The 13,462-nt window shown below is 48.7% G+C and overlaps 1 protein-coding gene across 1 annotated transcript; it reads left to right on the top strand.

The window, feature by feature from the left end:
- Positions 1-200: 200 nt before the first annotated feature.
- Positions 201-11,547, top strand: UNG (uracil DNA glycosylase). The gene is made up of 7 exons (XM_072802922.1): positions 201-401; positions 959-1,165; positions 1,851-1,946; positions 4,231-4,328; positions 5,016-5,104; positions 6,842-7,020; positions 10,392-11,547. Exons 1-7 carry the CDS (start codon positions 270-272, stop codon positions 10,530-10,532), a joined length of 942 nt encoding a protein of 313 aa, XP_072659023.1. The 5' UTR covers positions 201-269; the 3' UTR covers positions 10,533-11,547.
- Positions 11,548-13,462: the final 1,915 nt, after the last annotated feature.

The raw sequence follows: 13,462 nt of genomic DNA, 5'->3' as shown, positions 1-13,462 counted from the left end.
GCGCTCCCGCTACAACCCCCGCCCCCGGGGAAGGTGAGCGCGGGGGCCAATGCACCCGAGGACCCCGCCTACCGCCCGAGGCTCCAAGCCCCACCTCGTCCCCCTGCGACACATGCGCACTAGCCCCGCCGCCCCCGCCCCCGCCCCCGCCCCCCGCCCAGCCCCCGGTCCGAGCATGCGCGGGCGGTTTGGCGCCAACTTCGGACCTCCGCCGCCGGCACACACCGCGGGTCCCCGGGCGGCGCGCGTCCGCGCTCTTCGGCTCCGGGATGATCGGCCAGAAGACGCTCTACTCCTTCTTCTCCCCGACCCCCGCCGGGAAGCGACGTGCCCGCAGCCCTGAGCCGGCCGACCCGGGGACCGGCGTGGCGGCGGCCGCCGAGGAGAGCGGCGATGCAGCGGTGAGGCGCGGCACGGGCCGGGCGCCGGCGGCCAGGGACGCGGGGAGGGCGGCGGGCCCCGCGCGGCCCAGGGGCTGCAGGGACGCGCCGCCCACCCCGTGAGCTGGGTCCCCGTGTTCAGAGCCGACTGCACGTGTTCAAAACACCCGCGCAGTTCCCCGTCGGCCGCCATTCTGAGGGGCCAGCCAATGGAGACGGGCCTCGGGGCCCGCGGCGCCAGTCAGAGGCGAGGGCTCCGCCCCCTCCGGCCCGCCGCCCAATCGGAGAGGGGAGGGGGCGGGACTCCCGGGGGATTCTTTTTGCCGCGAAAAGACCACGTGGGGACGCGGCGAGCGGGGCGGGGCGCGGCGGGGCGCCGGGGGATCGGGGCCTTCCTGCTCGCGGGCTCTGCGAGGGCCTCGCTCACCGCCGCCCCTGTCCCCGCCGCGTTTTAGAGACGAGCTCCGAGGTGGGGGCGGCCGCCTGCCCCGCGCATGGGCGTGCTCCGACGGGCGCTGTGGGGATGCGGGCGCGGCCGGTCGCAGCTCCTGACCCGCCTGTGCGGGGTCCACTTGCAGGCCAGCCCCGCCAAGAAGGCCCGGGCCGGGCAGGAGGACCCCGGCACGCCGCCCTCCTCGCCGCTGAGCCCCGAGCAGTTGGTCCGCATCCAGAGGAACAAGGCCGCAGCCCTGCTTAGGCTCGCGGCCCGCAATGTGCCTGTGGGTTTTGGTGAGAGTTGGAAGAAGCCGCTCAGCGCAGAGTTCGGGAAGCCGTATTTCATAAAGGTAAGCCTGGGGACGCCTTCGGCTCGGCGGGATCTCGGGGTCCCCGCAGGGAGCCCGCTTCTCCCTCTGCCTGGGTCTCTGCCTCTCTCGCTCTCTCCGTCTCGTGATTAAATGAGTGAAATTTTTTAAGATTTTATTTATTTATTCACGAGAGACGGAGAGAGTGAGAGAGGCAGAGACCCAGGCAGAGGGAGAAGCAGGCTCCATGCAGGGAGCCTGACATGGGACCCGATCCTGGGACTCCAGGATCACGCCCCGGGCCAAAGGCAGGCGCCAAACCGCTGATCCACCCAGGGATCCCTGAAATCTTAAAAAAAAAAAAAAAAAAAAAAATGGTGGTGTGGCATCTCGTAAAGCCTTCAGTGGGTCTGCTCTCCAGGAAACAGCTGCACGGTAAAACCACAAACCACCTGGTTCAGCCTCTACAAAAAAGAGGGAGGGGCCTAGTACTAATAGGAAGTCAAGGCAGCGAGGCCAGTCGAAACAAAGGGGAGGGGCATGGAAGTGGAGGCACATCTTTGGTGATCTGCAAACACAGTTTTTGTTTTTCACAAGAATTTGGGTGTAAAACAGGGCAAAGAGCTAGACAATGCTTTAGTTAGCTTACGTTGGAAACTTCCTTGTTGAATCCTTAACGCTTTCCGATGAGAATCTGGTTTTAAATCTTAATTTGTCTTTACATTAGCTAATGGGCTTTGTTGCGGAAGAAAGAAAACATTACACTGTGTATCCACCCCCACACCAAGTCTTTACCTGGACCCAAATGTGTGACATAAGACATGTAAGTACAGGTTGTTGGTGAGTTTTGGCAAAAGAGGTTGGGGGAGGTCAAATAGTATTTGTTAATTAAGGACACTGGAGGTAAGTGCCTGCCCATGATGGAATAATAAATAAAATACTGAAATTGTGGGGTCTGGCTGGGTACATTTTGGTCTGTTACTTTAGAGTATGTGCTGTCAACCTAGCAGAAAAGAAAAATTTGTACACAGACCTGTGTCTGTATGCTCTAGTGTTTTGTATTTAATCCTGAAACTGACCCCATGCCAGTGTTACTGTCCTATTCTGGTGGTGATGGTGAGGAAACAGGCACAAAGCATTGAGGTTTTTTGCAACTTGTTAGAGTGCACCCTCCACTTTGACTTGCAGCTTGGTGGTCTTACTATCTGACCATGCTTTTATAGTTGATGCTTTCAAGCTCTTGACTTCTGGTACAAAGGGTTTTGTTTTTCTTTTAACAGATCCCTTTGCTCTGGTTCATTCTATACAATAGCTCCTGGCTGGCTGCTCTGGTCCCTTCAGTCTTTCCTGCTCAGAAGCTTGTTTCTGGCTTTACACTGTGCGAACCGGGGAAGCTGAACATGAAAACCATGTGCTACTTTCTAGCCTCCCTTTCACCCCTAGCTCTCCTACTTCAGAGTTGGACAGTATGATAGTACTTTTTCCTGTATTTTGAAAAACCAACTAGATCATCTATAGCACCTCCTTTGTGAAGTGTGTTCTCCGTTTCTTTTCTGATCTGGTTTTCTTGCCCAATACGTTTAGTGTCTGCTTATGCTGCAGATTTCATATCTTGTTCTTAACCTTTTCCTTCTCCCGCATTTTATAAGTCAAGGTCAAGAATCCTGTGATTTAACCTGTGCCTATTAAACTAAATAGAAATGAAATAGGTGAATGACCCATGTGGATAAGGCTGCCACACCTAATACTTAGTAGACTTGACAGTTTTTCACTTTAGAGCAAGAGCTTTGAATTTAGCCCTTGGTTTTATAAAGTTAAAGAAACTGAGTCCTTTTAAATTCAGTACTAGTTTGTGCCTTGTTTTGAGTCGTGGGTCCTTTTTTGAATACCAATGACCAGTGTCAACAAGGAGTCCTAATAGAACATGAAAGTTCTGAGGATCAGATGGCCGAGCTAGTTCTCTTTGCAAGGGAGGATATGGAAGGTCGGGGAGGGTAAGTGGCTCCTTCAGGGTCAGCCCTTATTCAGGAACAGAATTCAAAAAACTTTCCTGCTGGGACAGGCCGCTTCATGAGGGGAGAATGCTGAGGACAGTGTACACACCAGTGGCAGGAACAGGGAGACCCACTAAAGTTTCCTGATGTCTGAAGGTTGGGTTTTGAAGGATGTAGTAATGTATTTTAGCCACGGGAAAAGATTCTGAGAAGGAACACCATAGGCAGAAGCAGGAGAATGCAGAAGAGGTGGGCAGGCAACTGATCAAAAGGACTAGCTGTATTTTAACACCGCCCGTGACCTTGATCTCATTACTTTTCATTGCACGTTGCCACATTCCCCATGGCCCTTTGACCTCATTGTCTTCTTGTTTCATCCCTCAGAGGATATGGGGGACCTGGTATCTTCATTATGTTGCTGGTAGAGACCTTGAATAACTTCAGCTCCCTGAAAAGCAAATTAGTACAGGTCTATGATGAAAATTTTAAGTACACTTGTCCTTGGACCAGCACCTCTGTTATTCTGAATCTGTCCCCCCCCCAAAAAAAAAAAAAATAGGACGTAAAGATAATAACATCTTTTATGTTTTTGTGAAGAAAAAAATAGGAAACAAGCCAACTCCCAACTGACAGTGACTGAGTGCTTTGGGCATTGAAAGAGACCTAAAATGCATGATGTGAGAAACCAAAAAATGTGGGGTGATGAGTATCCTCATCCTGATTTACATAGCTAACTTTACAGGGTTGAATCAGGGGATAGAGATAAGTGGGAGATAAGGAGCCACTTTGTGCATTTCTGGATGGTTGTACATGTGCCAAGGGCATATTTTTGTAATTTGAAAAATGAAGGAGATGGACTTGTTTTCACACATCTGCGTCAGAGAAGGAGTGGAGGGGCGGGGCGTGTAGCAGGGAAATGGAATGAAGGATAATTTGATAGTGGAAAGTAATGGTGCCAGGTCACCTACTCCCTTCTGGGGGTTCTTAGTTTGGGTCAGGAGGAAGAGGAATTGCCTTTCTCATCATCGAGGTTCTGTGTAGAGGTTATCCGCCAGGTGTTCGTTTAAACTGCCCATGCGACAGTATTTAATTTCTTGCCACCTATATTCACAGGTGAAGGTTGTCATCTTGGGACAGGATCCATATCATGGACCCAACCAAGCCCATGGGCTCTGCTTTAGTGTTCAAAGACCTGTTCCACCTCCACCCAGGTAGGATTGCTTGACAGATGGCTTGGGTCCAAATGTGATTACTTTGAAATGTGTACTTTGCAGATTCTAGGTATGCCTCCTGGGGGAGCTTCAGTAGCCTTTGGACCAGGCTTTCTCTATCTTGATACAATTGACGTCAGGGATTGGGTCTTTGTGCAAGAGAGGTTTTGTTGTGTGCACTGTAGGATGTTGAGCAGCACCCCTGGCCTCTACCCACTAGATGCTGGCAACATGCCCCCCACCTCACCCCTGCTGAATTAGAGAACACTAGTAAAATGGCAATAAAGAATGTCTTTAGACATTGCCCCAAATCCCAAAGGGAGCAAAATCACCCCTGGTTAAAATATACAGCTTTGGGGAGTTTTACACATAATGTATGCGAATATAACAAATACATAAAATATCAAATTATAAGCATTAATTGAGATGTAGCAACTCCCAGGCTGATGTACTTAAATCTCCAAAGGGTGCTGTCCCTTCAATCTAAGCCTAGACCAAAGAACATTCTTTGGCAAGGTTACCTGTCCGAAGGGATGGTGGTGCTTCCTCGTGAATCCTCAAGGTTCTATCCGCTCTCTCCTCCATGGGCTGGTGGCACAGGCTGTGATCCACCTGTGTGTTGTTCGCCTACTGAATTTTCACAGTTGTGCTCAAGATCCTGTTCTTTCTCTTCCGGCTTGCTTTCAGTTTGGAAAACATTTATAAAGAGCTGTCTACAGACATTGATGGTTTCGTTCATCCTGGTCACGGAGATTTATCTGGGTGGGCCAAGCAAGGTGAGCCAACCACTGCTAGGTGTGCTTTGGATGGATTTCAGCACACTTTTTTCTTCTGTCCTGCTGGTTTATGTTTCTAAGAGAACTTGAAGAACCCAAACGCTCGCATAAAATGGCTGTACTTGTAGGTGTCAAAAAAAACTAATCCCCTTTTTCATCTTTCAGCCAATGTTTTCTTTCATATTTGAATCATATTTCAAAAGAGAAAAATTTGTTCCTTGTTATTATTTACTTATAAGTTTATTATCTTTAAGTAATCTTTATGCCCATCGTGGGACTCAAACTCATGACTCAGATCAAGAATCACATCCCCGGGCAGCCCCGGTGGTGCAGCGGTTTAGTGCCACCTGCAGCCCAGGGTGTGATCCTGGAGACCCGGGATCGAGTCCCACATCAGGCTCCTTGCATGGAGCCTGCTTCTCCCTCTGCCTGTGTCTCTGCCTCTCTCTCTCTCTCTCTCTGTGTCTCTCATGAATAAATAAATAAAATCTTAAAAAAAAAAAAGAATCACATCCCCTCTGAGCCGACCAGGCACCAGTTAATATTGGTATTAATATTTTAAACTTATTTGCTAACTTTGACCACTTAGGAAGTGGCCTCACCTTTGCCATTTCTTTTTTAAGATCTTTTTTTTTTAAGATTTTATTTTATTTATTTATTCATTCATGAGAGACACAGAGAGAAAGAGAGGCAGAGACACAGGCAGAGGGAGAAGCAGACTCCTCACGGGGAGCCCGATGTGGGACTCGATCCCAGGTCTCCAGGGTCATGCCCTGGGCTGAAGGCGGCGCTAAACCGCTGAGCCACCCGGGCTGCCCACCTTTGCCATTAAAAACAGGGTTGTGGTTTTGGGTTTTTTGTTTTTTGTTTTTTTAAGATTTTATTTATTCGTGAGAGACACAGAGGCAGAGACACAGGCAGAGGGAGAAGTGGGCTCCATGCAGGAAGCCCGATGTGGGACTCGATCCCAGGACTCCAGGATCCTGCCCTGGGCCAAAGGCAGGTGCTAATCCGCTGAGCCACCCAGGTGTCCCTAGGGTTGTGGGTTTTTTTGTATTTAATACCTATTTACAGGTCTTTTTTTCTTTTAAGAAATAAACTATAATCAGGATAAGGAAAGAACGTTTACTGTCTGGTTTCTTACAGTTGGAGTTTTGTTTCAGTGAAATGTGTCAGCCTCCTTTTGTTACCTTCTGGGGTTACTGAATGTCACTTAGGATATATATATATGTATGTATTTTTTTGAGATTTTATTTATTTTGAGAGAGAGAAGTGTGAACATGGGGAGAGGTAGAGCAAGAATCTCAAGGAATCTGTCCACTGAACATGGATCCCAATGTAGGGTTCAGTCTTAAAACACCAAGATCATGACCTGAGCCGAAATCAAGAGTTGGATGCTTAACCAACTGGGCCACACAGGCGCCCCATGGAATGTGTTTTTTAAACAACTGATGACAGATGTGAGGTGAAGTCAATGTTATAAACTCTGAAGATGGTGAGATCGGCAGAGGGAAAAATAAAACGCTCTTTGATCTTGCCTTAGAGGCACCTGCCAGTCATGTTGTAATTCTCTCTTTGGAGGCTGATTTCAGAGGGCTACATACTGGATTCTGGCATGGGAGCATGGGAGTGGTTTCGTGGGCATAGCCCCTGTTGTTGGGTGTCTGGAATCACTGGTGTATGTCTCTCTCTCTTTCTCTCTCTTTGACTAATTTTATTTCTTTGGTGTGTCCATAGGTGTTCTCTTACTCAACGCTGTCCTCACCGTCCGGGCACATCAGGCTAATTCTCATAAGGAGAGAGGATGGGAACAATTTACTGATGCGGTAGTGTCCTGGCTAAATCAGAACTCCAGTGGCCTTGTCTTCTTGCTCTGGGGCTCTTATGCTCAGAAGAAAGGCAGTGCCATCGATAGGGTATGGTTGTTTTGTTTTTTAAATACTTCAAACCTGTTTAGAAAATCTTAGGAATCCCTGCTTTGTGGTCCTGGAAAACCCATGTCACAAGGTGAAGTTTATTTTCCCTAAAGGCTTATAGTTAGGGTTAGGTTTCCCATTGAAAATTAAGCAAAATTCAGACAAATTATAGGAACAACTAACTAGTTGTGTTTGAGGAAAGCAAAGGGCCAACTTCTGAGAGTTAGTATACAATAGGCATATACTTGCCAGATACATAGAATGATACGGGTATCATTCATTTAACAAATGATGCGGTAAGTAATGAATAAGGCAAGTACCCTACCTCCTCAACCCACCCTCCCTCTGTCTCCCCTGATATGCTCCTTCCCTGCTCCTCCGTTGACCCACATGCCTGGTGCTGAGATTAAAAACCAGAAGCCATCCTTGAATCCTCTCCTTTCTCTTCTCCCCTTAAGCCTACTCTGCCAGCAAATCCTGTCCCCTTACCTCCTGAGAACATCCCAGTCCTGCTGCTCACCGTTGAGACTGTTACTTCTCTCCAGGCTGTGACAGACTGTGGAGTTGATGGTTGGAATGGAGGACAGCGTGGTGGAGGAGGAGCAGTGGGGGAGGTGGTGGGAGGCAGGCATCAAAGACGAGCCTTGGCCTGGGCTGCTGGGGGACACAGGATTCATTGCAGTGAGTGAAGTAAAGGAGTTAAGTGAGGTTGACAGTAGCTTGTGTGTTGGCAGGAAGCAGCTGGTGTGTCGAGAATGCCCAGGTAGCCCTTTTCCTACAGAATCTCGTTTAACAATTAAAGTATCAATAAAGTTGTAGTGTGTGGCAGGGCAGAGATAAGAACCTGCTTGGGAGTGTGCAGAGCAGCAGCCTGCTCACATTGCTCACCTAAGGTCCTGCCGGGGGTGTGCCTGCAGAGCCCACCCCAGGGCCAGGAGTGTGTTCAGGTTCCATGCCTGCAACCCAGTCCCAAGTCTGTCCACTTGACCCTTATTGTCCACTTCTCCATTTTCTCTAGGATGGAATTGGTTTTTATCTTAGTGTTTTGGTTTTTTTTAAAAAGATTTTATTTATTTATTCATGAGAGAGAAAGAGATGCCGAGACCCAGGCAGAGGGAGAAGCAGGCTGCATGCAGGGAGCCTGACGCAGGACTCGATCCCGGGTCTCCAGGATCATGCCCTGGGCTGAAGGCGGCGCTGAACTGAGCCACCCGGGCTGCCCTTGTTTGTTTGTTTTTAAGGTAGTGGGTTCACATAATTAAATAAAATAGGATATTAGGGTACACGGTGAGAAGTTTCCCAGCCAGTCCTGTCTGTTTAGTGGTTTCCCAGGCTCAGGGAGGCACCGGCTTTTGGTTTCTGACATGTCCTCCCCATGTCTTTATGTGAACGGCAGTAGAGTGTGTGAATCAGGGGAGGCAGCTGCTCTCTCTACAAAGTTTCTGTGTGAACGAACAAGGTGTTTTCAGGTGTTTTGAGGAAGGGAATGGTAGAAGTAAAATCTGGCGGGAATGAACTAACTGCTAAGATCTGATCATCTAGGTAAGATGTCCGTGGAAGTGATTCCCTTCTGTGTGCTTTTGGGAGATTGATACTCCGTGTGTGTGTGTGTGTGTGTGTGTGTGTGTGTGTGTGTGTGTGTGTGTGATTTTTATTACTGAAAATGGTTTGGTTTGATTGGAAGCAGTTGTAAAAGTAGCTTGGTGATTAGAAGCCAGGTAGCTTTCCTGAGCATTAGGTCTGTATTCAGCTGTCTCTTTATCCACGGCCCCTCAGCACACCTGATTCCACGTTTTCCAAGGTAGGTTCTCCTTTGCTCATCCAGCCTTGCCAATCTGGCTCCTGTAGACTCCCCCAGGATAGAAAGTACAACCGTGCATTTGTCCACTCAGAAATCAGATAGCATTTGTGACAACCTTCCTCCCTCCCACCCCTCTTTTTCCCTTCCTCTCTGCTCACCACCTGTCTGCCCTATCTATCCCATACCCAGTCAGGCATTCATAGCCTCAGACTCCTCATCTGGCTGCCTTGGCCTCGATTCAGGCCCTCATCTGACCTTGGTCCCCCTGAAGGCCCTGCCTTGGGAAGGTGGGCTGGGGTCTGGAGCACTAGCAGGGCCCTGGTCTGCTTTCTTAGCCACAGCTCCTCTCTTCCCTACATCCCACTTCCCTGCCTGCCTCTGAACATCCTGGCTCCCCTCTCCAGAGGCCAATTAAACTCCTCCTTCAAAGCTCAGCACAGCTCACATTTCAGCAAACCCCTCCCCCCCCCCAGGTGCACGGCAGGTGGCATGCTAGTAAGCACTTGACCCCTGTTACTTCTCACAACACACATGGGCATTGTTCACTCCTGCACAGTGTCTCCATAAGTAAGGCTCTCTTCTACCCCCTTCACAGCAGCAGAAGGAAGTGCAGCCGCAGAAGGCGGCAGAGGCAGAACTGGAACCCAGGCCTCTGGGAGCTGGACTCCAGGCTCCTCAGCATGTCAGGCTGCCTGGCTTCCATTATGGCCCCTTCCTGGACTTAGCTATTTGAAGGCAGAGAGATGTTGTGAAAACAATTAGTTGTGAGATGGTTTTTATTTAAATACAGAAGAGAAGAAAGAAGAAAACAAACATCGTCCACAGTCTTCTTGCTCCACAAAGTATGGCCGACATTCAAAAAATCAAAGTGTTGTTTTTCTTGACAATTCAGGCTGATGCACAGTAATGCAAAGCTAGAAGTAAAATGCCTTCCACTATTTCTTTTCCCTAATGGAACTACTATAAATAGCATATTGGATATTAAGAAAAAAACAAATATGCAATTACCTATTTTCTTTTTCATCTAGTTGATATATTTAGGTCTTCCCTTACTAGCATATGTAGCTCAGCCTTACTCTTCTAGTAGCCTTGTGGTGGTCCATTATAAGAAGTTCAGAAAAATGTTTTTAGCTAGTGGCATAACACTGGATTTATTTTTATTTTTATTATTTTTTTTAAGATTTCATCCACTTATTCATGAGAGACACAGAGAGAGGCAGAGATACAGGCAAAGGGAGAAGAAGGCTCCATGCAGGAAGCCCAGTATTGGACTTTATCCTGGGACCCTTGGGATCACGCCCTGAGCCAAAGGCAGACGCTCAACCGCTGAGCCACCCAGGCGTCCCAGCACTGGATTTATATTAGGTTTTACCTGGTATAAGCCATGCTGCCGTGGGCCTCCTTAAACCTATGTTTTCGTAGAGGTGTACGCATCATGGGGCCCTTTAGCAACTGTATTCCTTAGCAACACGACTGCTGGATCACAAGATCAGGGCACTGGGCAGTTGCAGAGATGGTGGCTTCAGAGCCAAATGTGCCACTCGTGATTCCTTCTCTCCTTGTCTTTCAGAAACGTCACCATGTGCTGCAGACTGCGCACCCCTCCCCGTTGTCGGTCTACAGAGGGTTCTTTGGGTGTAGACATTTCTCTAAAACCAATGAGCTGCTGCAGAAGTCTGGCAAGGAGCCCATCAACTGGAAGGATCTGTGACCCTGAACTGGGGGGCGAGGTGCTGTCTCCGGGGCAGTTTCTAGAAGCTGCTATCGAAATATTTGCCAGGAGTGGCAGCTTTATCCAGACAGAAGCTGCAAAGGCTCTACCCTGGGACCATATGGCTGTCTTTGCAAAATGGCTTCAGCCTAAAACCTGATGTCACAGTATCTGGGAGAGAGCGGAGGTCAAATACTTGAGGCTTGTTCTGTCACCTGTATGGTAAAAGGGGACAGGATGGAAGCACCTCTTTGATACAGTCAACTGTGACTTGTTTTTACCTGGCAGGTTAGACTTTAGATTGTAAGGTGGTTGGGTGTGTTTATCTAGGAAGGCCTCCCCTCCCCTGCTTTGCCCCACCTGGGATCCCAGTTCTTGGCCAAGAACACTGTTCCCTCAATTCTTCCCTGGGCCCTCAGGCCCTTCCTTAGAGGGAGCAGGAGGCCGTTGCCAGTACTCAGAACTTTAGGGATGACAATTCCTGAGGACTAATCCTCCGTGGGAGCCTTCACAGACCATGCGAGCCTTCACAGAGCCCTCACAGACCGGCAGAAGGGAGTGAGCTGGGGCTTGTTTTTATAGTTCTCTGCATGTCTTTAGGAACAGCTGTGGGAGTTGAACTGGAAGAAAGAGAAGGGGGAATTTTTAAACTTTATTTTTTTAAGCAAAGAAATGCTTTTCTCCTAGATGTGTCCTAAGTTGGGGTTTTTAAGGCCGCACAGACTGCCAGATGCTGGGTTTTTGTTTTTGTTTTTTGGTTTTTTTTGTTGTTGGTTTTTTTTATGGACTGAAATCACGGAGGGATTTTTTTTCCCCCTGCAACACTGGTGAATTTTGCTGTTTTAAGAATACTTATGCAGATGTATATATGTATTTTGTAATCCTTTGTTGGGGAGACAATCTTTGTTAGGTCTGCACTTCCATCCTAGATCCTCTTAGAGATGCTACTGATCTGTTAGCCAGGGAAAGGGTTAACCCCCAGTGAGTTTGGGAATAAAAGATTGTTGAAGTTTCACTCCCTGCCCCTTTGTGCCCAGTGTCCTTCTTGCCCAGTGCCCTGCAGCCTGGGCATCTGCTGACGCCCTTGGGCTGTCCTTGGGCCCCAGACAGCAGGCGGTCGCCGTGGCAGTCATTGTGGGCCGGAAGGGCTGCCCTTTCTCCTTCCCGCCCTGCCCCTCGGATGGAGCCGCCCACCCCTCCAGAGACCAGATAAACCCTGGGCCAGTTCCTGGGAGGGGCGCAAGCAGGACAGTGGCCTTGAGGGCTGCGAGCTGACCCCACCCCAGCTGCTCCCCAAGTGCTGTTGTGGCGTGGGGGTGCTGTCTGCGACCAGGGACCGCAGAGACCCTGAAGGGGCCATCTGGGGCTGGAAGAGCCATTTCTCTGGGTTCATGGCTATGTGTCTGGCCAGGCTCTGGGACCGCGCAAGGGGAGCTTCCCTACCCCCACTGTGCTAGTGTTTCCAGACTCTACCCTGGGACTCTGGACTGGAGGTGTAAAGTCAGGGCACGGGGAAGACGCCCTGATTGCCCACTGACCTGCCAGCACTTGGCTGGTAGTGGGGGGTGGACTATCACGACCAAAGCTTGGACTTGACTGGTGTGTGATGAAAAAGGAAGCCAGAAGTACTCAGAGGGCCTGGTTAACACGTGCTGGTATTTCAGTGGTGGAGAAAGAATGCATCCAATGGGAAAGGCTCCACCTCATTTCTTTGGGGAGCAAAGATTTGGGAACCTTTTGCTGGAGAACATTGCTTCCCATCCAGGTCTTCAGTTTTCCTAAGGTTTGAGAAGGTGGGTATAATACCGCATTGCCCCATCAGCCAGCAGGCTTTCACAGAAGGAAGCTGCAGGACAAGGATGCATTCTCAATTTGCCCTCTGGGAACTTTGGGGAGGACTCTTACTCAAGGGAGAAATGAAGGAGTCCTATTTCTACAAAGCCTATTTTTTTGGCTTTAGGCAACTCTTCCAATAGTGCTCTGAGGAGGGAAGAAGCAGCAAACTCTATGTTACCATAAATCATTAAAAAAAGCAAACTGATACATGTTTTTCTTTTTAATGAAAGCATCGAGTGGATGCTTTAAACAACACAGAGCCGTACATTAAATGACTTATGATCCCCTCCCCCAAAAAAGATGCAAATCAAACACTTGTTTTTAAGAAACGACTCATTTTGATGACGTTTTAGCTATGTAGTTGTGGATTTCCCCCCCCACATTTTCAGATGTGCTATGATGACAACACTAGATTTGCAAAAATGAATGAAAGGCAATTTTAGGTCAGGAGTCAGAATACTTTATAGAGGGCCAAATAGATAAATATTTTAGGCTCTACATTTATCCTGCTCACAGAACCACTCCACTTTCCCTTGTAGAGATAGCAGCTGTGTGCAAAATGTAAATGAGCAGTTGTGGCTGTCTTCCAATAAAACTTCCAGAATTGGAATTGAACATGATTTGTGCATGTCATGAAATCTTGATTCCCCCTGCCCCAAGCCCTTAACAAATGTAAAGACCACTCTTAGCTCAAGAGCCATAAGGAAATGGGCAGCACAGGCCATGGCTGGCAGATCCCTGTTTTAGGAGCTCCCACTCAGATGTCTACGATGACAGTACTCCTGTGTTGTGTCCTGCCACTAGAGAGTTCTGCGTGGCTCACTGTGGGAACATGTGAGAACCTGGCCCAGAATGATTGTCTCTCTTCTCAGGCAAGAAGAATATCTGCTGAGGGCTTTTGGAAAACAAGGAAGTCTGTTACTGCAAAATGTCCTGTTATAAAATAATCGTGCGAAAGTCACTATCTGAACTGAGTCCAGCAGGGCAAAGTCAGAATGGAAGTTTTTTTTTTTTTTCTTTTAGACTTTAGCATGTTAGTATGCTCCCACTATTATATAATACATTCTGTCCCTTTTGAAATTCACTTTCTGCTT

The sequence above is a fragment of the Canis lupus genome, chromosome 27 (assembly GCF_048164855.1).
Source record: "Canis lupus baileyi chromosome 27, mCanLup2.hap1, whole genome shotgun sequence".
NCBI lineage: Eukaryota > Metazoa > Chordata > Mammalia > Carnivora > Canidae > Canis > Canis lupus.
This window is presented reverse-complemented; position numbering and strand designations above follow the sequence as displayed.